This window comes from Macrobrachium nipponense, chromosome 2 (genome assembly GCF_015104395.2).
Source record: "Macrobrachium nipponense isolate FS-2020 chromosome 2, ASM1510439v2, whole genome shotgun sequence".
Taxonomy (NCBI): Eukaryota; Metazoa; Arthropoda; class Malacostraca; order Decapoda; family Palaemonidae; genus Macrobrachium; species Macrobrachium nipponense.
This window is the reverse complement of record NC_087201.1, coordinates 39,618,112-39,640,611: the sequence shown is the minus strand read 5'-3', so window position 1 is coordinate 39,640,611 and position 22,500 is coordinate 39,618,112. Positions and strand designations below refer to the sequence as shown.

General features: G+C 37.3%; 2 protein-coding genes across 5 annotated transcripts in view; both read right to left on the bottom strand.

The window, feature by feature from the left end:
- LOC135220536 (uncharacterized) overlaps window positions 1-18,884 on the bottom strand; it is a 34,801-nt gene extending 15,917 nt beyond the window's left edge. The window contains exons 1-14 of one of the 4 annotated variants that reach the window (XM_064257720.1): window positions 18,765-18,884; window positions 12,657-12,686; window positions 12,349-12,378; window positions 11,346-11,375; window positions 11,026-11,055; window positions 8,601-8,672; window positions 7,991-8,174; window positions 5,338-5,528; window positions 4,894-5,088; window positions 3,666-3,792; window positions 3,338-3,472; window positions 2,704-2,787; window positions 942-1,104; window positions 504-641 (exon numbers count right to left, since the gene is read on the bottom strand). In XM_064257720.1, the coding sequence (XP_064113790.1) occupies window positions 504-641; window positions 942-1,104; window positions 2,704-2,787; window positions 3,338-3,472; window positions 3,666-3,792; window positions 4,894-5,088; window positions 5,338-5,528; window positions 7,991-8,174; window positions 8,601-8,672; window positions 11,026-11,055; window positions 11,346-11,375; window positions 12,349-12,378; window positions 12,657-12,686; window positions 18,765-18,830 (1,475 nt within the window). In that variant the 5' untranslated portion in view covers window positions 18,831-18,884. The remainder of the gene's footprint in view (window positions 1-503; window positions 642-941; window positions 1,105-2,703; window positions 2,788-3,337; window positions 3,473-3,665; window positions 3,793-4,893; window positions 5,089-5,337; window positions 5,529-7,990; window positions 8,175-8,600; window positions 8,673-11,025; window positions 11,056-11,345; window positions 11,376-12,348; window positions 12,379-12,656; window positions 12,687-18,764) is intronic. The other 3 variants (XM_064257721.1, XM_064257722.1, XM_064257723.1) reach the window with 3 other exon arrangements.
- The window catches only part of LOC135220539 (cubilin-like), a 283,132-nt gene that overhangs the window by 35,130 nt on the left and 225,502 nt on the right, over window positions 1-22,500 (bottom strand). The gene's annotated exons all lie outside the window — the stretch shown is intronic.

Here is a 22,500-nt window from a genome sequence, read left to right as displayed (position 1 = left end):
AGATTGCAATCTATAAAAGAAACTGGGTATTCACAGGATACGAACAGACCTACTTCCCACGAGTGCTTAGGGAGAAGGAGGCGACAGAAAAGGTGAGCAACAGTAACAACAACAGTAATGAGGAGGACGTATCTTAAGGTGAAAAACTTTCATGACAAAACTGCAAAGTAAAGAAATAGAAAAATTTTATAAGAAGGCATTTTATAAATTTTTTAATGTTACCAGACGAAATACAGAGGAAGAAAGAAATGAGCAAAGTTTTTCATGATGCAAAATAGAATTGTGATTAAAAGTTCAAGTGATGATTAGTCACCTATAAATCCGGAGAACCTATTGGGGAGAAGAAATGGGAAATCAATCGGATCAAGATTTCTGTAACTGGGAGGAATTTCGAACAAAAAAACGTAGAAAGCGCATGTAGACTTCAAAGTAGGAAGCACCAAGTGAGGCTTTCCTAAGGAACTTAAGTCAAATGAATAAAAAAAAGAAAAAAAAAATCTTACTGGCACGAAGGAACTGGTTCAAAGGTCACATTAGCAGACCATCCAGAATAGTAGTTTGTGCCCGTTTGGAAGAAGAGGATCATCTGATTGCTCGGAGAAGTGAATTCGGCACCGGTAGTAATCTCTTGATCACAGTAACTGCAATTATTAGACAAAATCAATTATATCATTTTATTATCTACCAAAGTAATGTAAGAAAATGTCTTTTCCAAAGGTCTGTTAAGTTCTAGTGCGTGCTAGTGTATTATCCACTTCTAAATGAATTTAGGTATCTAAGCACCAAGGCCAAGGATACTTGAAATTTGGGAATGATCTTCATCGTAGGGACAATCATTATAAGAACGACTGGTTTTTTAAATGTCACTTAGCGACCAAAGGATCCAAACAACACGTGGCCAAAATGCCCAAGAATCCTCTACAACAAACTTGAGTCCTTACATTTCTCCGACAGTAAGATTGGTGGTCCTTATCTCAAGGGAGTCGAAATAGCAGCAGCTGTTTCCATTGCAATAAGGGCTTCTTGGGTAAAGTCTAAAAGCATTGAACTTTATCTTCACAGTGGTACACTGAGGGCCCTGGATCCTTTTCACACACTTTATATCTGAAAATTCAATACAGAAAAGATAACAAAAGGAGCGGGGAATATTACGTACTAATAATGGTAATATCACTTCTGTAGAATGTTCTATTGATTTTCATTTCAAGATGAGTGAACCAAAGCAGAAAATAGCGTTCTTATAAATATTCTGCATGTCAGGTCTCTCTCTTTCATCCTATTTCATATTACGGTGGTTGAATTAATTCTCCTTTTATGACGGCGACTCTCTGGGGCCTGAGTGCTTGGAGGCTCTCGGCGGCAAACCCAAGCACCACATGCAACTCAGTTAGTAGAAGTTTAGTGCATTTCTGACAAGCCACCTTCCTAGGAAGAGTATATACGACCGAAGGAAAGGTAATGGATAGCTACATGTAAGCATTTATTTCTTTGACCAGAGGAGAGACAGTGGTAGCCACTTTCATGGTGTTCTTGTCAGAGAATGTTTTTTGTTGGAAAATAAAAAGAATCGCCTTGAGCTGATATAAGGTATAAAATTAGTTATTGCTCACTTGTACTGAGGCAAAATAGATGTAAATGGCGGGGCAATCAGCCGACGTTGCAGTTGACGACACTGCACCTATGGACTTCTAATTTAGTAGTTGGGGAAGAAGGAAGACTGACTGAAGCGAAGAAGCACTCTCTCATAACTTAGGAGGTCATCTTATGTCTGACAGCCCTCTGGGAGTATAATTATCTCAGTGGGTACCCAATTTAAAAGTAATCATGGTCTTTACCCTATTTAAGGTTAATGATTTGAATATCAGCATTGATGATCACCAGGCATACTTATCGTTAACATTTCCAGCGTAAAGTTGAGAAACAGGAAACCTGGCCACAGGAAATCTGGCCACTGCTTCTGACCAAATAAGTCCTAGAGGCCTTCGGATAAGACAGTAAGAAACAGCCGGCATAGCCGTCCTCATAAATAGATAAACCTTTATTGTACGGATTAGTATTCCATTATTGCATAAAAGTTCGGTGCAACTGTATACTGGCTTGCAAATAAGATACATGATTTATTTTTGGAGGGTGAAGAGGCTGCCAGACAGTGGTCTGAATTATTGACCATTTTTGAGTTGCGTGGACAAATCAGTCATCACCATAAAAGCTTGAATGCATTATGAATGTGGTTTACTCAGAGAGCTTGTGCACATTTCAGTCTCTGTGATGATTACATATAATTTTATCACTGAAAAACCTTGGCCATCAATGTGCTTTTAAACAAACACGAAAATGAAGGCTTCGGGCAACGGAAATTACCAGACGAATTCACTAATTGTAATCATGACTTAACAATGGGTCACTGTCTATTCGTACACACTCAAGACGTTAAATGATAAATGAATCCTTTTATTGTAAGTCAATCAAAATGAAAGGTTGAATAGAAGAAGCTGCTGCCGAACCTCGAAGGCAATTGACAGTTACGTAGGTTTCACGAGGTTCCTGGCTCCAGGAAATGGAAAGCCAATACTCTTGATACATACTCAAGTAGTACAGAGAGAAAAGTGACAGGAGATCCACGATTCTGAAACCCACCTGATGGCAAGCGCTGGGGTGCCTGAGAAATATGATTTCCAAGTTGTACAACATTAGTAAACTCACCTGATGGATAATTACTGGGGTAGTTGGGAGATGTTATTGTCCCAGGTGCTGTGACATTTGCCGAGCAACCCGAGAGAAGGCTGTCTGTAATGGAAAAGAAAATAACTAGAATCAAGGACAAAGATCTCGTCTAAAACTATAGTTTGAACAAATATGAGTTTTAGACATTATCTCAGTCAGCGAATCACTTGCGTCTAGAATGCACGTTTTTCTCAAATATCAGCTCCGGTTAAACACGCTCCTTCATATACTGTGGAGTCCGCTCTACTTACATCCTGATGTCTGTCATCCAGAATGCGTTTGAATAAATACAACTACTTTCCCAGAATTATTTGAAATATATTACATTCAATAATGTGCTTGCTCTGCGGTGAGTTTTCAATCAGTCTCTTGTTTTTAATTTTTAAGGTCAATCAAGTCATGATGAAAAATACTTCAAATATCATTTTACATAAATTTTACCATAATAAAAAATAATATTTTGGAATGTGGTACTTCAAATCTAGGAGAAAATTCTATTTGCCGCGAGAACTGTACGTAGAATCTCATTCGTTTCTGTCGAAGAAGAAAATAACCCACGAAAAATGTACCGGGTACATCCTCTACAAAAGACCTGAAATCACCTTCTTCTTACCATAGTAGCCTTGATTAACAGTCTCACAGTTAGCGCCACTTGTTCCGCTGCGACAAACGCAGCTACAGTTCTTTCCTACGTAGCCATCGTTCTGACAAGGGTTCGTGGTTAGGCCGCAGTTTTGCATCCATTTTGCTGATTTGGTGCAGAAAGGGACAAGGAAGGACAGCACTAGACTGTTTGAATGACCTCACTACTGTTTTGTTCAATGTCTCAGTTATCATATATCATTATACTATAAAACACGTTGTACTAAATGAGGCCCATTTGTAGCCACCTTAACTATTATTCAAACTGCAACAAGTAAATCATACTAGATTTAACTTACTAATGCATGGATACATCGTGTTAGCCAGTAGCTTGTCATAGTGGCTCAGCCCTTTTCTGCCTCCGATGAGCTCTTGCGCAAACGGATTCTTGGTTACTATTGTGTTTTGCCCATTCACGGTGAAGTACTGTTCCGGCGACGAGACAAGTTTTGATTAAGAGCAGAGCTAGAGGGACTCATGAAGCATATTTCATAAATTCTCAGGTAAGTAAATTGATTGGAGCAATAACATTTAGATTTATTTTTAAAAGTCGTGGTTTGTTCTAGCGATTATGGATCACTTGAAAGGATTTGCACAGAAATGCCAAATTTCGGATAATAATTTTGTTTACTAGAACAATCTGTGCCCTAAATATTGCACGAATTCTGAAAGTGAAGTTAGTGATTGAAGGCATAATCTAGTTATCAAAACTGTTACAAAACCATGATTCATAATTACAGGTAAATGATTTATATCTGTGCCATAAGGAGACTTCCCTTCGGTTCACAAAAGAAATGATAAAATGCACGTAATTTAGACCTACTTTATGCGAGACATAGAATGTATATAATGTTCATATAATTTCATGTTCTTCAGAAGTTTTCATCTATACATATAAATACCGGTTAGTTATCAATTTCCGCATCGCTAAATGGATTTAATGATGAAAGCATTTGATTACAGGAAAAAAAGAAAAAAAATCAAAACTTAAATATTATATATTCAAAAGACCCACTCATTTTTCACCATTTGAAAAGGAGGAGAGGCTGCTGGCCTGGTGAAATATCTTTTGACTTCAAAAGTCAGCAGCATTTCGTGCATAGACAGACAGGCAGAGAGAGAGAGAGAAGAGAGAGAGAGAGAGAGAGAGAGAGAGAGAGAGAGAGAGTAGTCGTTAAGCAGTGGGATTTATTACTGACAGAAGAAAGATTTTACTTCTTTCGCTCCAAATCGCTCCTTCTGATTCTTCTATTCAGTTTCATGAAAATGGAATCCATCTTCGAACCTCTGCCACCAGAAAGCTTGCTAAATGACATTGGATAGGCCTTGATCCTCTTATTCGGAACTATACAAATAAATGAACTTAATGGTTGCGGTTGCCTTTGAATGAAAAATTTCGAGATAGCAGGAGTAAAAATGAAAACGTATCTTGAAGATGTTAAGAAACCCGAAGATGAAGGAATAAGATGGAAGTCTATAATTTGGTTTGAAGTAGCTAAGCTTTACGAAAGATGCCAGTCAACTTACATCCGAACCATAATGCATATCGGATGAGAAATCGTATGGCACCGAGTAGTTGTTGTCGTTAGTCTTCAGGAAGTTATTCTCTTTGCCGGGTATCACGTTTTCTAGAAGGATGGAGACATAGTCATCCCTGTCAGAACGTGACTGCTCGTGGTAGAATCCCAAGGCATGGCCCACCTCATGAACCACAGTTCCAAGCTGAAATGTACATCAGAGAATAAATTAGCATTAGGGACCTGAATAGGAGCAATTGTTGAAGGTAATGTATGAAATGGATTGGTGATGTAGATTAAAGAAATACCAATCAAAATGAGAAAAAGAAAGCCTAAGTATATTTCCTCAAAATGTGTTCATCAATCACAACAAGGCTTGTTACATTGTAATATTGTATCATATAAGTTAAGGGTACTGGGTTGCATTTCTATTTACTGTATACTGAAGACTTACCCCAGTGCATCCATTTCCAATAGATACATTTTGTGCTGATAACTGCATTCCGACATATGACCAGCACCCAGTGCCTTGAAAGAAGTTCAAGTATTGGATTGGAGTAGAACCACTGATCAGCTGGAAGTCAATACAAGTATGCTCCTCCCAGTGAGCCAGCCCTGCCTCTACTGCTGCTGTATCCACGGCCGCTGGAATAATATAGAAGAAATAGTTCCAGAAATGATGCAAATGATTCATATAAGTGGTTCAGAATAAATGTAACAGATGGCAGCAGAATGAGGCCAGAGCAAATCACCTGAAGGTGCGGCAACAAATGCAACATGAACTGTAAAAGTCTGGAACAGAAGAGGAATGTCCGAGGAAACAAAAGTTGGTTATGTGAAGAGGTTGTTGGGTCAGCTCTCCATTAGGGCAGTGAAGTTTGAATGTTGGCTGCATAGGAAAGAAGATAGAAAGAAGTGGTTGAGATGAATTATGAATATTCATATAATGTACGTACATACAATAGAATTGTCAAGGTAAAAATGTAGCAATGTGAGGAGTTTTTAATCATAAAGCTAATGAAAGCAAATAGGTTGGTATAAAGTTGACTCATTCTGGGATTTAAGGGTGATGCGGCAGATGATAATTATATCAATGAGGAGAGCCAAGAGTTCTCCAGAAAGCTTGGAATCTAGTTAGAAATATAAAATGATAGTAAAGGGAGCTCTCTTTTACAGAAATTAATTGTTTTTAGGCTGAAGGCCATCGGATGAAATATATCAAATCTTGATAATAATGTCTATAGTGCTTGAGGAATGAGAGGAAAGGTGAGAGATGAATCAGTTCGAGGAAGAGGAGGTAAAACGGTCACTGTTTGTGAAAAATTGCATCTCAGTATTTTAACGGGCTTATGCTAATGTGCAAGGATGGGAAGGCCGTAGGTTGGTAAAGCAAGTGTTTTATGGGAGTCCAGGGGCAGAGGAGGAGAGGAAAAAGTGCTGTCCAGAAGAACAGAATTAATTAAGTACTGGAAATTAAGGAGCTTAATTTCTAGAAAGTATAAGAATGTATGCAAAATAGAGATGAGTTACACAATGTGTGGTGTTAGATCATTGTAAGTCGGGATTCCACCGAAGACACACATGCAACATGTAGCATGCGACTTGACTGATTTTCAACAAGTATGTTGAATGCAGCTTTCAACCAGGAGATGTGTTGCCTGCGACAAGGTAACACCATTGTTGCTTGTAGCATGCTACATGCAATGTTGACCGTTGAATGCTACAAAACCTTTTCCACCAATTCAACAAAAACCAAACCATTTGTCAACGCGATGTCTCAGAGGACAGTCACTGCTGCTGCACATTTAGTGCTGCGCTCTCACATGCACCATACAATCTTACTGTAGTGGGCGTTGTCTGTCCGTCTGTCCGTCATTCAATCACAGCCAAACGGCTGATCTGATGGGAATGAAACTTGGTAGGGTTATAGTGGGGACCCCTAAGATGGTTTATAATGGGGTTTCATCCTACCTCCTCTACCTCTGACGGGGATGGGGGTAAAATGGGATTCCCTGAAACGGAGCTGGTTCTACCCGTGAAACAGGGCTGGTTATGCCTGTAGACTTAGTTACTTTTCGAATTTATCATGCATAGTTTCTGTATACATATGACTTATCATTCAGAAAAGAATACCATAGGGTAAACATCAATGACATCAAAGAGGGTGGAGTTTGAGAAGGGGGTTGACAGAGAGAGAATGAGAGGGAGAGGAAGTGAGAGAGAGTAGACAGGATGTTAGGGACAAGAAAGAGGAAAAGAGACAGGGAAGGTTAGAGAGACATAGACAGAGAAGAGCAGGTGTTTGGGAGGAGTGAGACAGAGAAGAGCGGGTGTTTGAGAGAGAGAGAGAGAGAGAGAGAGAGAGAGAGTTAGTATTAGTGAGAAGAAAGGGAAAGAGACAGTGATGGTTGGAGAGAGAAAGAGAGAGTAACAGAAAGGAGCGAGAGGGAGAGGAAGAGAGTAGAGGGGGTGTTAGGTAGGAGAAAGATGGAAAAAGTGAGTGAGAGAGAGGAAGAGAGAGAGAGGGGAAGAGAGAGAGAGGGAGTAAAGTGGTTGTTAGGAAGGAGAAAGGTGGAAAAAGTATGTATGTGTGAGAGAATGAGAGAGAGAGAGAGAGAGAGGGAGGGAATTGGTATTAGTAAGAAGAAATAGGGAAAGAGACAGATGACTGGAGAGAGAGAGAGAGAGAGTAGAGTGGGTGTTAGGTAGGAGAAAAATGGAAAAAGTGTGTGTGTGTGTGTGTGTGTGTGTGTGTGTGTGTGTGTGAGAGAGAGAGAGAGCAAGTTTATCAGTTGTTATTCAGAGTTATCCCAAGTAGAGCTGGGTCTGTCAGCTAGTCTTCTGAATAATAATATAATAATAATATAGCAAGAAATTCTGCTGTGACCTATTACTACTGAAGTACCTACAAAAGCAGACTGATAAGAAAGGACCTGTTACTCGAATGACTTACGTATTTAAAAAAACCTCAGTAAAAATAATACTATTGATTTGCGAATGATCGATACATTATTAGCATTAATAAGAGAAGTTTCCTTGTTCGTTTGGTTATCCTGTTGTTGCAAATCTCTAAACATTTGACAAAATGCCAGTGGTCATTCACTCACTGTCTCCAAACTGGTAAGGGACAACTGGAGTTCCGTTTGGTCCATTTGGCCATCTCATGGAAGTGTATGATATGGCCTTCCTCTCCAATAATTGCCTTTTCTGCTCAGGAGACAGCAAGATGTCAGCTTCAAACAGCTCTTCACCGTTGACATGAGAGGGGTTGACATTCTCAAATCCACCGAGCTGTTGGGATGGGTTAATAAACTAAAGATTATCATTCAGAGTAAAATACTTAAGGCCTTAAGCAGATGTCAATAGGTTACAAAAACTCAAAACATAAGAAGAAAGTATTTCTTTGGGACAAATGAAAACTAAACAGAGCCTTAAGCAGATGTCAATAGGTTACAAAAACTCAAAACATAAGAAGAAAGTATTTCTTTGGGACAAATGAAAATTAAACAGAGGTTTTGGCTTCTCCAAAACAATAATGCAAATATTGACGAAAAAGATGGCAATGGACACCGAGCTGAATAATGCAGCTTTATCGATTAACCGATGTTTATCATGAGATGAGGCCTTAATTTGGGCTAATATTGGCTATATTCAGCATCACAGATAAGTCGTCAACTCGACGAATGGAAAGAGAAGAGGCACCTTGGGCGCACTTACGTCTTCTTTCTTCAGGATGGGAACTTCAGCGTCGGTGTTGCTCGGAGGGGTGAACGCGGGAGGATCCTTTGCCTGGGGATGAGATCAGTTCATGAGAACGGCACTTTGGAGAAAAGGAAATAGCGACTGAGACGCATAGAAAACGATTCCATTGAAGTGAAAGCGATAGGAGCAGTGACCTCGGTCTTTCGAAAGCGAGTAACAACTTGGGGGTATGACTATGATAACCTTGCATTCTCATCGCCACTGAGGGTGGTAGAGCACCGCCATCTTAAAGAGAGATCAAGATGGCGGTGGGTAGAGCCGCCGCGCGCCGTCAGAGTACCTGAAGCGGTTCTCTGTTGCCTGTTTGCAGTGTCCCTTCGGCCCCGAGCTGCACCCACTTCTCAGCTTTTTACTTTATCTCCATCTCGCTCCCTTTCGTCCATCATGCGTCCAACAACTCCAACTTTATCTTTTCCCTCTCTTAATCACTGAATGTCTGAAAGTGCCCAGTTCTTGGCTGTAATTTGTAGCCAGACTTTTATAACCAATTGCTAATCATTCAGTTAATGTGACATTCACATCAACTGCTACACAGAGACTCGATGTAAGGCTTATCATTTCGCTGCCATCTAATGTCATTTTGTAGCTAAACTAATGCAACAGAGCGACATGTGACACAACTAAGCGTTCAAAAACTTCGTCACAATTATTGTTTTTTACACTTGTTGCTCTGAATTCTAGATCCTGTTGTTATGGGTCGATGACAAAGTCATATGGACAATACTGCTACTACCCGGTTGAGAGGTTGAAGAGACCAGGCCAGATTTGGAGTTTTATTACAAAACTAGAATTTATGAACACAATAACGATTCCCCGCACATAATGTTTACCTCGTAAGACTCAAAAGGGTAAGAATCATCATGATAATTTCACAACGCAAGAAAGTTAGGTATCACGTGGTCGGCATGCAAATTCGAAGTCCCTAAAGGGGACAATTAACACAATTTACAAAAGATTAATCTACAAAACTACGTTAATTAAATATTAATCAAAACCGCGAACTCTATACAATTCGGTGACGCCAACTTAAGGTCTACTTTATTATGCATTATTTTTATTACGTAGATTTGGAGATTAGCAAGCTACTCAATTATTAAGATTTGACTTAAGTTTCATGAGATGGTAGTAAATTCAGACAACTCCCAAGAGTTTTCTACAACATTGGCGTTTTCGCTTAGAGCAATTCCTTTGTTTCCCAAGTCGTATACATTGGATATTTTGGTAACTATTTAATAGACAACGGTAATATTTCATCATATAAATTCCTCTATTTCTCCTCTGATTAGTTTGCTCGACCACAGTTACAGTTACATAGCCAAAGCACGCAAACACGTAGCTGTTTCACCTGTCCCTGGACGTTCTTCTTCTTGCTAAATAACCTGAGGAAGGTTTGTCATTAAAAAGGGGATCCTACCTTTTTCGAAACAAAGGTAATGTTTGATGTGATGTATGATTATTTATGAATCTAACGCTGTCAAGCCAGGCACTGCGCCTTTCGGCACAAGATAGCGGAAATAAGAGGGAGTAGGGCGGCAGCGTGGATGAAGAGAGCGAGAAATAATGAAAAGGAATTGCAAGGATCTAAAGGTGGAACCGGGAGAAAACCCCACAATTGCATCAAGCAAAACTAGAGGTGCTGGACGGCAAGAGTAGAGAAAGTCACATGCATGTGGAAAGGTAATAGTTAATATCGAGAAAAAAAAAAACTTGGTGAAGGGCAATATTTTCAGTAATGATGATAGAGTTCATATTTGGAATGAGGAAGCATCCATCCTAAGCAGTTATGTTTCAGTTGCCACAATTTCACATTAGCTGGTATTGCTATGGGCGTTGTTGCTTCCACATTCATTGGCTGACATCGACCTTCTGTGCTTTACATGCACTGATGAATGTGTTTATACTGTTTTTTCCCATGTGTCCATCCGCCTCTGGTGTTTGCGCATGGTAACACTGCGTCCCGGGCTTTAAATAATATCCTATTTCGAATATTAACGGTGTAATTCGCATACAGTAAATTATTAAAACACTTTTCAGTTGCAAATATACACCAAGATATCCTTTTATTTACCTAAAACTTACACAGCTTAACTATTTAAAGCCCGGGACGCAGTGTTACCATGCGCGACCACCACAGGCGGATGGACAGATGAAAAAAACAGAGTATAGGTTTATTTATCCAAGTCAGGTTTATCTGTCGATCTTTATTTTGTCTTGTGTTTTGTCTTTTCCAAAGCAGAATGTCTGTTCCGCTGAAATTCGCCCACCAAATGAATAAATGAATGAGAATGACCTGAATTTCAGTTCTGTTCTCTTTCAAAGGACTTCGGTCATGAACAAAGAGAAAAATCAAAAGAGCAAAATCTTTTTCATGAACACTCACCGGAAACTGACGTTCTCCTGGATGGTCATCCTGTTGGCGAAGAAGTCGGTTCAGTGAATATCTTCATTATTACATTGTACGTTTTCTGATATTTGCATAAATGATCAACGTTTAAATCTTCTATCTGAATAATTAGCATAAATGTTTTCACCTCTGGTTTGAGAATAGGAAGAAATAACTGGTGTAAATACATGAACGTTTATACACTCAGTGGTTTTATCCCATTTGAGTAAATTAGCAACTCGAAACTATAAAAACAGTCTGATCCGTTTGACATCACAAGAATTTTGACTGATAACATTTCACTCCAATTTACTTACCAGAATGAGAGGTTTATCAGTCGTTGTCCCCTGAAAAATTAAGATGGAAGTTGTTGAGATTTATAATTTTGTGTGAATATTTTAGTGCATTTTTACCCCTCTCTCTCTTGACATATATACATATACTACATATATATTAATAAATATATCTATATATATATATATATATATATATATATATATATATATGTGTGTGTGTGTGTGTGTGTGTGTATGTGTGTGTGTGTGTGGTGTTAAGACTGCTGCAATTACACCAATAGAGCAGGAGGCCAAATTGTAGTGATGAGGGGGATAGCTATACGTCTGTATCCTGCTTGTATGGGACCCACAACAGTCTACAGAAGTATGAAGGTAATATTTCACTGACTTCGTCAACTGAGAAGCTGTGGCTTCCAGCAGGATGTACCCAATGTCATTGCTTTCCACCTGGGATCATTTTCAACTCCAGCAGGACTAGAGGGAGACCAAAACAAGGCCAGATAGGGGAAGTGGCAGAGGCAATGCAAAGAAATGGTTTCGATTTCCAGTGACCCGGGGGTTTGATGCACTGCTGATGGCAATTCTGTGTCGGCGTATGAAGTAATGTACGATTCCTGCAAAAAGGGTTCACCTACAGTTCAGCAGTTAAATCAGGACTGTGGCAATGGATGTCTTATCATTCCTTGGGAGCCATTCCTTGTCAGGGACACAGTTTGATGAGATAAGCACAAACACACACACACATATATATACCTATATGTGTGTGTTTGTGCATGTGTTTCTCTAAATTTATTGGATGAGGTTTTTCTTAAATGCATTTAAGGCATTGATTAATCTATTTATGAGTATTTACCAATGTTTATCTTCTCGTGTTTTCTCAGTATCTTCCCAGATGTATAATGTCTGTTCTGGAGAAATTTCCTTACGAAGTGAGTTCTACTCATTCCCTGTTCCGTCTCAAGTGACGAGTGAAGAAAAACGAACAAATGAATAGACCAAAACCGTACCTATGCATAATACTCACCGAAAACTGACGTATTCCTAGATGGTCATCCTGTTGATGAAATAAGTCCGTTCAGGGAATTCCATTCATTATCTCATCATAAGTGTTATGGTATCTAAATGGAAAATGAGCAGCTTTTGAATTTTAAATCCGAATTTTTACCTTTCGCACAAAAAAAAGGAAAACATTATAAATACTGGAACCTTTACACAATCAATGGTTTTCCATTTTAATAGCTTTACATATTTGAGTAATTAAGCAACTACCCGGCAACTATTGCAACCGGTGTCAAAGAAATCTTGATTCTCGTTCCTCCCAGTGTTACTTACCAGAATGATTGGTTTATCGGTCGTTGACTCCTGAAAACGAAAGATTGAGGTTTATAATAGTTACTTTTTCACGAATATTTTCGTGTCGTAATTATACATGTTTAGAAGAAACTACTATTTGCTTTAAAACGGCTATATTGAGATAACTGCTGCATGCATGAAATCAGAAACATCACTATCTTCACTAGAAGATTGAATTGAGAGGCAATACCAAATAATAGTCCCTCCTTTCCTAATTCTAGTGTTGTTCCTTAGCACTCCATTCTCTCCTTACCCTGTTTCTCTTTTTGCACTGACTTTCAAGTTGTTCCTCGCCCGACCCGAGCACACGCAAACGATTCTGTTCTTCATCAATGTTCTCGTCTATCAGAACCTTCTCGAGAACCTATTCTCAATCTTGCATAAGGTTATGCAGTTCTACTGATGTTAATACGAATCTCTGTCGTGATGCTAGTTTTAAAGCCACAATTCAATAAATCATTGCGAATCTGGATAGGTGCTATGATGACATCTAGCTTTGTAATAACGAGTGAAAATTGGGGAACAAATTCCCTGCGACCATAGGATGAGATTTGGGCTGAAAAGTGATCCTCAGCATGTGTTCGAAGGAGCGCAACATGGGCCTGAATATTTTCTTTCGTTCTCAATTTTTATGAGGGGACTTAATCTTTCTTATATGTATAAGATATCTGAGTGTCAATAGAGCTCATATGAGAAGAGTCACAAACAGAATGAGGATGTAAAATAATTCAAAATACGAACAACCTTTACCCTGAAAGTAGTGGAACATAGGGGCCAGTCCCTTTGGAAATTCTGGGACATCAAAGCAAATGTTACAGAAGTGGTGTAAAAACCGAAATTTATCACAGAAGCTGATTCATGAAGCTGCTAACGCTTATTCAAATTTATATGTGGTAGTCAGTATACTATAAGTATGGTGTGTTAGTTCTGTCTGGGCAAAAGTAAGCAATGGGTTAGTACAGGTGAGGAAAGCAAGTGAGAGGAGAAGGCTACCATGATCATTCCCATAGCGTCATGGCTGATGTACTTGATACAGAATTACACTTGATAAAACTAACACCAGCTTCTACACACTTGAGGTCTATACTAAGACAAGATAGATAAGTTGACAGATAAACAGATAGCTAGATAGTTCAGTTCAGTTGATGTTTATTTCATATCTCAGATACATATTTAGATACAAACGCATAAGGAAACGTGAAAAGCCATGAAAGGCAACACGAACCATGTACGTAGTATGAAGCAACACAAAACATAACTATAATGTATAAACTAAGTGCACACATGATAACTTCCCTCATCTGCTTCTTATTATCTTGAACAAAACAAACTCTGGCTAAATAGAATCTTTATCATTATATAATAACGAATCTATATCATAAATTTTTAAAATTTCGTAGACTGCTTTTAAGAAAATTGAGGATATGTGTAAAAAAAAGCATAAAATCTTTTGAATGAAATCATACATGTTGCTTAACATCCCTAAGGCTGACGATATCTTAGACTGGTTTATAAAATGTTGGAAAGTTAAAATCTGTGCCTCTTGAAGACAAGCATAATGGTTGCTCTAGTGATATGAAAGCTTTAAAATCCTTTTGACCTCCTTATGGCAGCCAACACCAAAACCTTTGTACAAGTCCCTAGACTAAGAATCACCAAACCACATTCCACACCCGCGCATCTGCGGACAGAATTGTTTCAACAGAAACATCTTCCCCTCTTTATCTGCAAGATAAAATTACCTCAACATAAGGTGAACTCGGCATAAAATTGACTTCTTGTCCGAATTATGTCATCATCATAATTCAGATTGCACGTTATAACGTACCCCAAGTACTTAAACGAGTATACACATCCAGTATCATCAACACCTGTTTGAAAAGTCTCAACATTTTCACTTTCTTTCAAGTTGATATAAAGAACCATGTACTTTGTTTTTACTGGATTAAAATCTAATTCTATATTAAAAGCTTCCTGACAAGCGGCATCTATCAATTTTTGCAAACCAATTGCTGAGAGGCCCAGCAACGCAACGTCATTAGCATATGCAATGATATTTGAATTTGAAATACCCAGTCGGAACCAACCTTCATTTCAGAAAGATTCCCTAGGAACGTATCGATATAATATATATCCCTAAAAAGAGACTAGATAAAGTTCCTCTGCCGTACTCCGTTTTTACTTCCTACGTATTTGAGACATTAGACATATATTTCCCACCAACCACTTTATTACTAAACCAAAATTGAACTTAATTTACATAAACAGCCGAACCCCATAATCGAGTCCTTTTCTCATAAGAATATCATGATTGACTGAATCAAAGGCTTTAGTGATATCAATGAAACAAATATAGACATCCGAAATCCCATTATTGTCGTGCAGGATTGTTTCTTCTAACAGTACACAGGCAGAACTAGTGGAATGGCCGACTCTTAAACCAGATATATTAACGGTTTTATTCTATCTAAAATATAATACTCGAGTCATTCCAATATATTTCGAAGAGGATATCACAGATCGGTCATTATCTGAGCTCGATATATCTCCAAACTTGTCTTTAAATGATGTAGGCATCATTATACGTCTCAACATAATCAACGGAATGTGACAATGAAAGACAAAACTAGAAAATAACATAAGCTCTTTTCAAACATCAGGACCCAATTTTAGGTGATTCGAATGAATGTTATCGTATCCTGTACTTGGATTCAGGTTATGAATATCTTTATTCATTCAAGTCATGTACATATATATACTGAATCGTAATAATATGTCAACCTTATCCTTCCCACTAATATATAGCTACTCTTTGGAATTTTGTATGAATTCCGTTTTGTTGTTTAGCTAATATTGATCGCTATTTAGAGCAAAAAAATCACAATCCTCATCTGAATTTTCATGGTTATCTATCCTTTGCAGATAATCTTATTACGATTTTGAACTTATTGAACTTCATTCTAGAATTCTTCATATCTCTTTTCAGTTCAATTTTGCTACATCTTCTTCCCCTTATGATCAATTTCATTCTTTACATTTTTTAAAGACACATTTAAACAAAAACTTAGAAGATTTCGTCGCCTCTGAAACAGAACCACTGCGAGATCTACCCGTATCTTTCCAAGCAAAAACTTCTGTCGACCGGAGGGGATCCGTTTCACCTCATCCTTCATTCCATCCTGGCGTGACTTTGAAAGGCTTCTTCTTTTCCACAATTGGCGTCAAAGCCACAAAAGACCAGCGATGCATTGTTTGCGTTGAATTATATTTTTTTTCCATATCTACTTTTGTTTTCTGTCCGTCTGTTTCGGTCATTCCATTCCAGCTGACAAGCTTTTCCTAAATAAAGACAGCATCACCAATGACGACAATCTGTGATGTCACTGGCAGTTTCAAATCAAAAGGCAACGGGAAGTGATCATAAATAGCCACACCAAAGTCAGCATAATATTCGTAAAATACTAAGAAAGTAGTTTTGAGCGGAGAGTAGGGTCCAGCCATCTAGTTACAAGGAGTTACAAGGATTAGGATGTCTCAAAGACTTGTTAGTCCATCCGAAGAGACATCGTGTGCTCACTTATCTGTAGGAGCAGGTTTTACTGTTCATTTACAGTGTCCTAATGATTTTGTCTAGCTTTCTTTTAAATTCTTCCACACTCTTGCTATTTACAACTTCTGGTGGCAGTTTATTCCATGTGTCACACATCTTGTATGCAAAGAAGTTCCCACAGAGGGATGTGTTCTAGGTTCCATCCATTATTTCTTGTTGGTAATCATTTAACGTAAATAGGTTACTATCTACTTTTGTTATGCCTTTCAGTATTTTAAATGTTTCTGTTAGTTGTCCTCGCAATCGCGTTGTGTTTCTAGCAAGTTCAGGCTCTAGTCGTCTTTGGTAACCTATTTGCCTGATGGATGGAATTAACTGTGTGGCTCTTGCTTGTAACCCCTACTAATCTAATTATGCATTTTCTTAGTGTTGGTGACCAAAACTGTACTGCATACTCAAGATGAGGTCTTACTAATGATGTGTAGAGCTGCAGCACCGTTTCCTTGTTTCTGTATTTGAACTGGCTCTTTATGTATCCCACTAGTTTCTGTGCCTTCTTTTCGGTTTTTATGCACTGTGTTGTGGATTTTAAGTCCTTGGTAATAATGACTCCAAGGTCCTCCTCTTGTGTTCTACACTATTTATGTCATTCCCAAACAGCATGTAGCTGGCATGAAGGTTGTTTGTTCCTATTTGCAACGCCTTACACTTATCCACGTTAAAAGGCATTTGCCATATTTTTTACCACTATCCTATTCTCATTAGGTAATTTCTTAAATTTTCCACTGCATCTGCGTCTGCTGCATTTACACCTAGTTTGATGTCATCTGCAAATTTGGCTATCCTGCAGTTAAGCTTACATCAATGTCATTAATGTAAATATAAAACAAGAGAGGGCCAAGGACAGAACCCTGGGGAATTCCTCTTGTACATCTGCCCATTTAGATTCTTCACCATTTTTTACGACTCTGTTTTCTATAAGGTAGCCAGCCTTCGATCCAGTCTGCTATTTCTCTTATAATTTCTAAAGCTTTAACTTTTGTCATTAGTTTCTTGTGTGGGACGTTGTCAAAGGCCTTTTCGAAATCTAAGTAGAGTATCTCTGTTGCTCTACTACTGTCGTAAATACCAAGCATGTTATGAAAAAACTCCAAGAGGTTTGATAGACAAGAGCTGCCAAAATGTAATTCTTTTAAAAAAATATATTAGAAGCACAAAGGATGTATATTAAATGTAGTATTCAAGCAATATTTACAAGTATGTAACCAAAGAATTTTTAAACTGTACGTTTTGATTTTATTTATATTGATTTTGAAACAAAAACTTATTCAAGTTTATATTTATATTTTTGTATTAACAGAATTATCCAAATAATGTAAATTATTGGAATATAATTGTATTTTTGTAGTAAAAGATAAAAAAAAGATAGGCAGGATCTGTTTTGTCTGAAACCGTGCTGGCTGTTTAATAACAAGAGTTGTTTCTATCTATGTGATCAACAATTTGATCTGCAATAATGGACTAAAAAACTTGCAAACGACCGACGTCAGGCAGATTGGTCTATAATTTCCCGTCTCTTCTCTGGACCTTTTTTTGTAAACTGGGGAATTCTTAGCTGGACAAAGGTATGTCAAACAGTTATTGGGTAATTTAGGATCCACATGATCGAGAGAGAGAGAGAGAGAGAGAGAGAGAGAGAGAGAGAGAGAGAGAGAGAGAGAGAGAGAGGAGAGAGACAAAAAGATGTGAACTCAGACCAAAAACGACCCTTGCGAGGATCAGCGTTAAAATCACCGACAATGACAACATTACTAGTAATATTGTGTTCTACAATAATGACTTCCGTTGTGGCAAAAGCATTTCAGTTTTCTGTGTGTAAGTCACATGGCAAATAAACATTTAATATTTAGAATTCTGAGTCAAAATGCAATAAAATGATGCCAATCATTGAGTCATCAATAAATACAGGAGAAATGATGGAAGAAATACTTTCTCCAAAATATGGTAACACCTTTCGAACGACGATAGATGGATAACTAGCAAGATAGATAGATAAATAGATTGCTTGGTGGACTGATATGGGAAGAGTAGTGTTACAAAACAACTTTGCGAAATGTTTCAGAGTTAAAGCGAAGGAAGAGATGTATTTGGTGCAAGTTGAACTAGAAATATTTATGGGTGTAATGTAGTGGATGTTGCAGGTGCATGATGAAAAATAAAATGAATTAAGGGCTGTGAAAAGGTTTTTCAATGAAAGCAAAGCTGGAATTAGACTGCATAGGTGGGGAAGACTTTCTTTGTTTGAGTGGGTAAAATTTCCTAATGAAATCACTCATATTTTACGCTCTAACTTATGGTTGGATTCATTTTTTTTACTATTCCTCAGCCTTATTTAAAATACAAGCACGTAACATTTTCTCTGGATTGAAAGTAATGATTCCTCATTTAGTTGAAATCTAAAGGACCTCAGCTAGCTGGATTCATCTATGTCATATCCCTTAATCGGAATTCAAGATTTTGTCGACAATCAGACTTACCTCGCCAGCAGCGAGTCCAAGGATGAATACCAAGGAACAAGCAGACAGACATCGAACGAATGCCATCCTGACTGATAGGTACCGAAGAGTTGCCTACTGGACGCGGGATCAAGTGCTGTGGATCTGATGGTTCGGGCAGGTTATATAGAGATCCCGCTCCGTTGGTATTTTGATGTTCGCCCGACAGACACGTCAGCATGTTTTCGAAAAATATCATTATCTCTCTTGATTACACCATTCGTGTTGAGTTTCTGACTCGACTTGATTTATGGTTACTTCTCTCCGAAGGTTAATGGAATTGACCCGAAAATCGATCTGGTAAGAGCACAGCCAAGAGTCATTTGAATATCAATGAAGCGGGTTCAAAAAGATGGCGTTCCGCTGAATCATTTAACACGAAACGACACGGACCATTTAGCCTCGATGACCAGATCATGATCTTCACTCTGAAGTCCTCCCATCCTCGCCATTTCACATCACCCTTCAGTCAGGATTCGCGAGTTCTCTTCATATCATCTCTAGATCATTCCTAAGTAATGTCATTTTCAACGCAGCAAAGGCAGTTGCTTAATTTGCTTTTTCTGTAGTTAGTTCTGCGGGAGTCGGTTGTCCAGGAGTCAACGACGCTTCTCCCGACCCCGATGCTTTGAAATGAGAACTGTCGTCATGCTACTTTTAAACCCCTTTGTTCCGACTTGTAATTGATTGCTGTTTTGGCATATTATTATTCTTTTGTTTCCGAATTTGTCTGCTGCTATTAGAAAATCCATTTCTACTTCCTCCTCGCACATATTGGCCATATAGCTTTTGGGGTGTTGTTAGTAAGTTTGGGTCGTTAGACTTTCCTGTTTGAATGGATTTCCCTGCAAACCAATTGCCAAGTCATCGTTCTGCTGATCCTGTTTCAATGTTCATATTCGCTTTCAACTGAAGATCGTGTGGAAATAGTACATCTGTCCGTCTGAAGACACCTTGACCACGACTTTTCACTTTTGGATGTTCTTTGACTCAAATTTATTTTACTAGATTTATATATACGTACACTATATATATAATATATATATAGTATATATATATATATATATATATAATAAAATATATATATATATATATTCATATAATAGATATATAGTAAGTATATGTATATATATATATATATATATATATATAGATTTATATATATATATATATATATATATATATATATATATATATATATATATATATATCTATACGCACACACACACACACACACATATATATATATATATATATATATATATATATATATATATATATATATATGTGTGTGTGTGTGTGTGTGTGTGTGTGTGTTGTGTGTGTGTGTACGTATATACACACATATATAGTATACATGCATACATATATATATTTCTTCATTATTTTTTTCTTTTTTTCTTTTCCAATAACTGATTTTTTATTTCTGGATTTTCGCTGCCTTCTGTTGCCTCTTGCAAATTTTATTTGGAAACCTAAATTTCAAGTCAGTAGCTTGTTCCATATGAATAGGTTCATCTTCTCATAATAATAATAATAATAATAATAATAATAATAATAATAATAATAATAATAATCATAATAATAATAATAATAATAAAATAATAATAATAATATGTTTTGTTAAAGATGATGGCAGCATCAGTGGAATTGATTTTATATATGGTCTTTTAAATTCTTCTTATTATTCTCTTCTCATCAGGGCTGATATTTGCTAATAGCTGGCCGATGTTCATATCTTGGTTAAAGAAATGTTTTCTAAAAATACTAATTTATTGATATATTATCATATCAATAAATTAGTATTTTTAGAAAACATTTCTTTAACCAAGATATGAACATCGGCCAGCTATTAGCAAATATCAGCCCTGATGAGAAGAGAATGATAAGAAGAATTGAAAAGACCATATATAAAATCAATTCAAGTTCCACTGATGCTGCCATCATCTTTAACAAAACATGTTTAAGAGATGGTCTCCTACCTTCATATAATAATAAACAATAATAATAATAATAATAATAATAATAAGATAATAATAATAATAATAATAATAATGGAATAAATAATAATAATAATAATGATAATGAATAAATAACCAATAATAAATAAAATAATAATACTGTACGTCTCGAATAAAGCCAATTCAGAGCAAGGCTTTATTAGAAGCGAGTTTCGGCAACAGAAGTAGTAAATAAATGATCTCACCATCTCCTGCCCAATGTTGCACCGCTGCAGTTACTAGAACCGGTCTCGGGAAAAGAACCAATAATCCCTCAGGGAAAATCTTCTACACTTCACAGAACAATAGATGATGACATGAAGAGTAAGGACTATTTTTTATATATATGTATATATAGAAGTATATATGTACACATCATATACATAACCTTTAGGATTTTCGCTCCAGGTGAGCTTAAGTTTAATGATGAACAGGAGAGCGTGAAGACTGGAAATCATTTCTTCTTTTGATTTACACCAACGATTCGGGAATCATTTCCCATCTTCAGGGCTATAAATAGTTAATTTTTACATTATCAAACAGTATGTTAAAATAAGCTGATCATTATAAGAAATATAGTTTTGTAATATAACAGTCCTTAAGCTAAAAGTAAAATAAAGACTACAAAATTCAGTGAAATAGATAGAAAAATATAAATAAAAAAATAGATAAATAAAATGAACATGGAAAGCCTCTTGTCGGACTTAATTTTGGGAGGTTTGAAATGGAAAACAGAATTGTCAAAGGTGAAGTGAGAGAGAGAGAGAGAGAGAGAGAGAGAGAGAGAGAGAGAGAGAGAGAGAGTGTGGAAGAAGTTTGGTAGTTTATAACGAAGGCGACAGTTTCTTGATGTAAAGAGATTCAAGAAGGAGCGAAAGGCGATCGGTAGTTTGACAGTGTTGTGAAATTGTTGTAGTTCATAATATCAATTTTACTTGAGTTTGAATGGTTCCTTATGGCCGAAAATTCTTTTGATTTGAAGAAGCAGCCGGCGCGATCACTGACACCTCTGTGGGAGTCGATGCGGACTTCCGGAAGGGCGTCTTTGAATGTGAAAAGTCTGCCTACTGTCAAAGGGTTATTGAACGAGCTTGGAATTAACACAGAGGTATAAAGTGCTTAGTGCTGTTGTCATTGACGTCTAAAGGCTACATTTTCTACAAATGGCCATGAAAAAAATACATTAACTACTTCCGAACTTAATGACAAAAACTGGCCAGATAAATATTGTTTAAAAAAGGAAATTTCATTGCGAGAGCTATTTCAGTCTGAGCACAGGGAGAAGGCTCTGAATGAAAGTGTCTTTGCCGAATTAAGCTTGAATGTCAAAGAGCAGTTACTGAAAAAGTCAAGACCCAAACCAGAGTACGTCTTCTTCCTAGAAATACCCGAGAGGAATCTCCCATTATAACGTGAAATATTTATGTATAATCACGGTAAATGATGATTTAATTCCATTTCCATCGTAAACCTAATATTGTGATGAAAAGTATTGACAAACTCGAAAAAGTTTATATTAGAATGGGATTTTTGTTTTCAACGTGTCATCTACGAATCTTCTATAAAAAATAGGTCGAAATAACTCTGGGCATTGTCTAAGAAACAGTTAGTCGAGGTGGCACATAAATATATTGGCGAATGTAGGACCCAGTGGTGACGCCATTGCCATTTCCTGCCATAAGGAACCATTCAAGTTCATGTAAACCTGACATTATGTA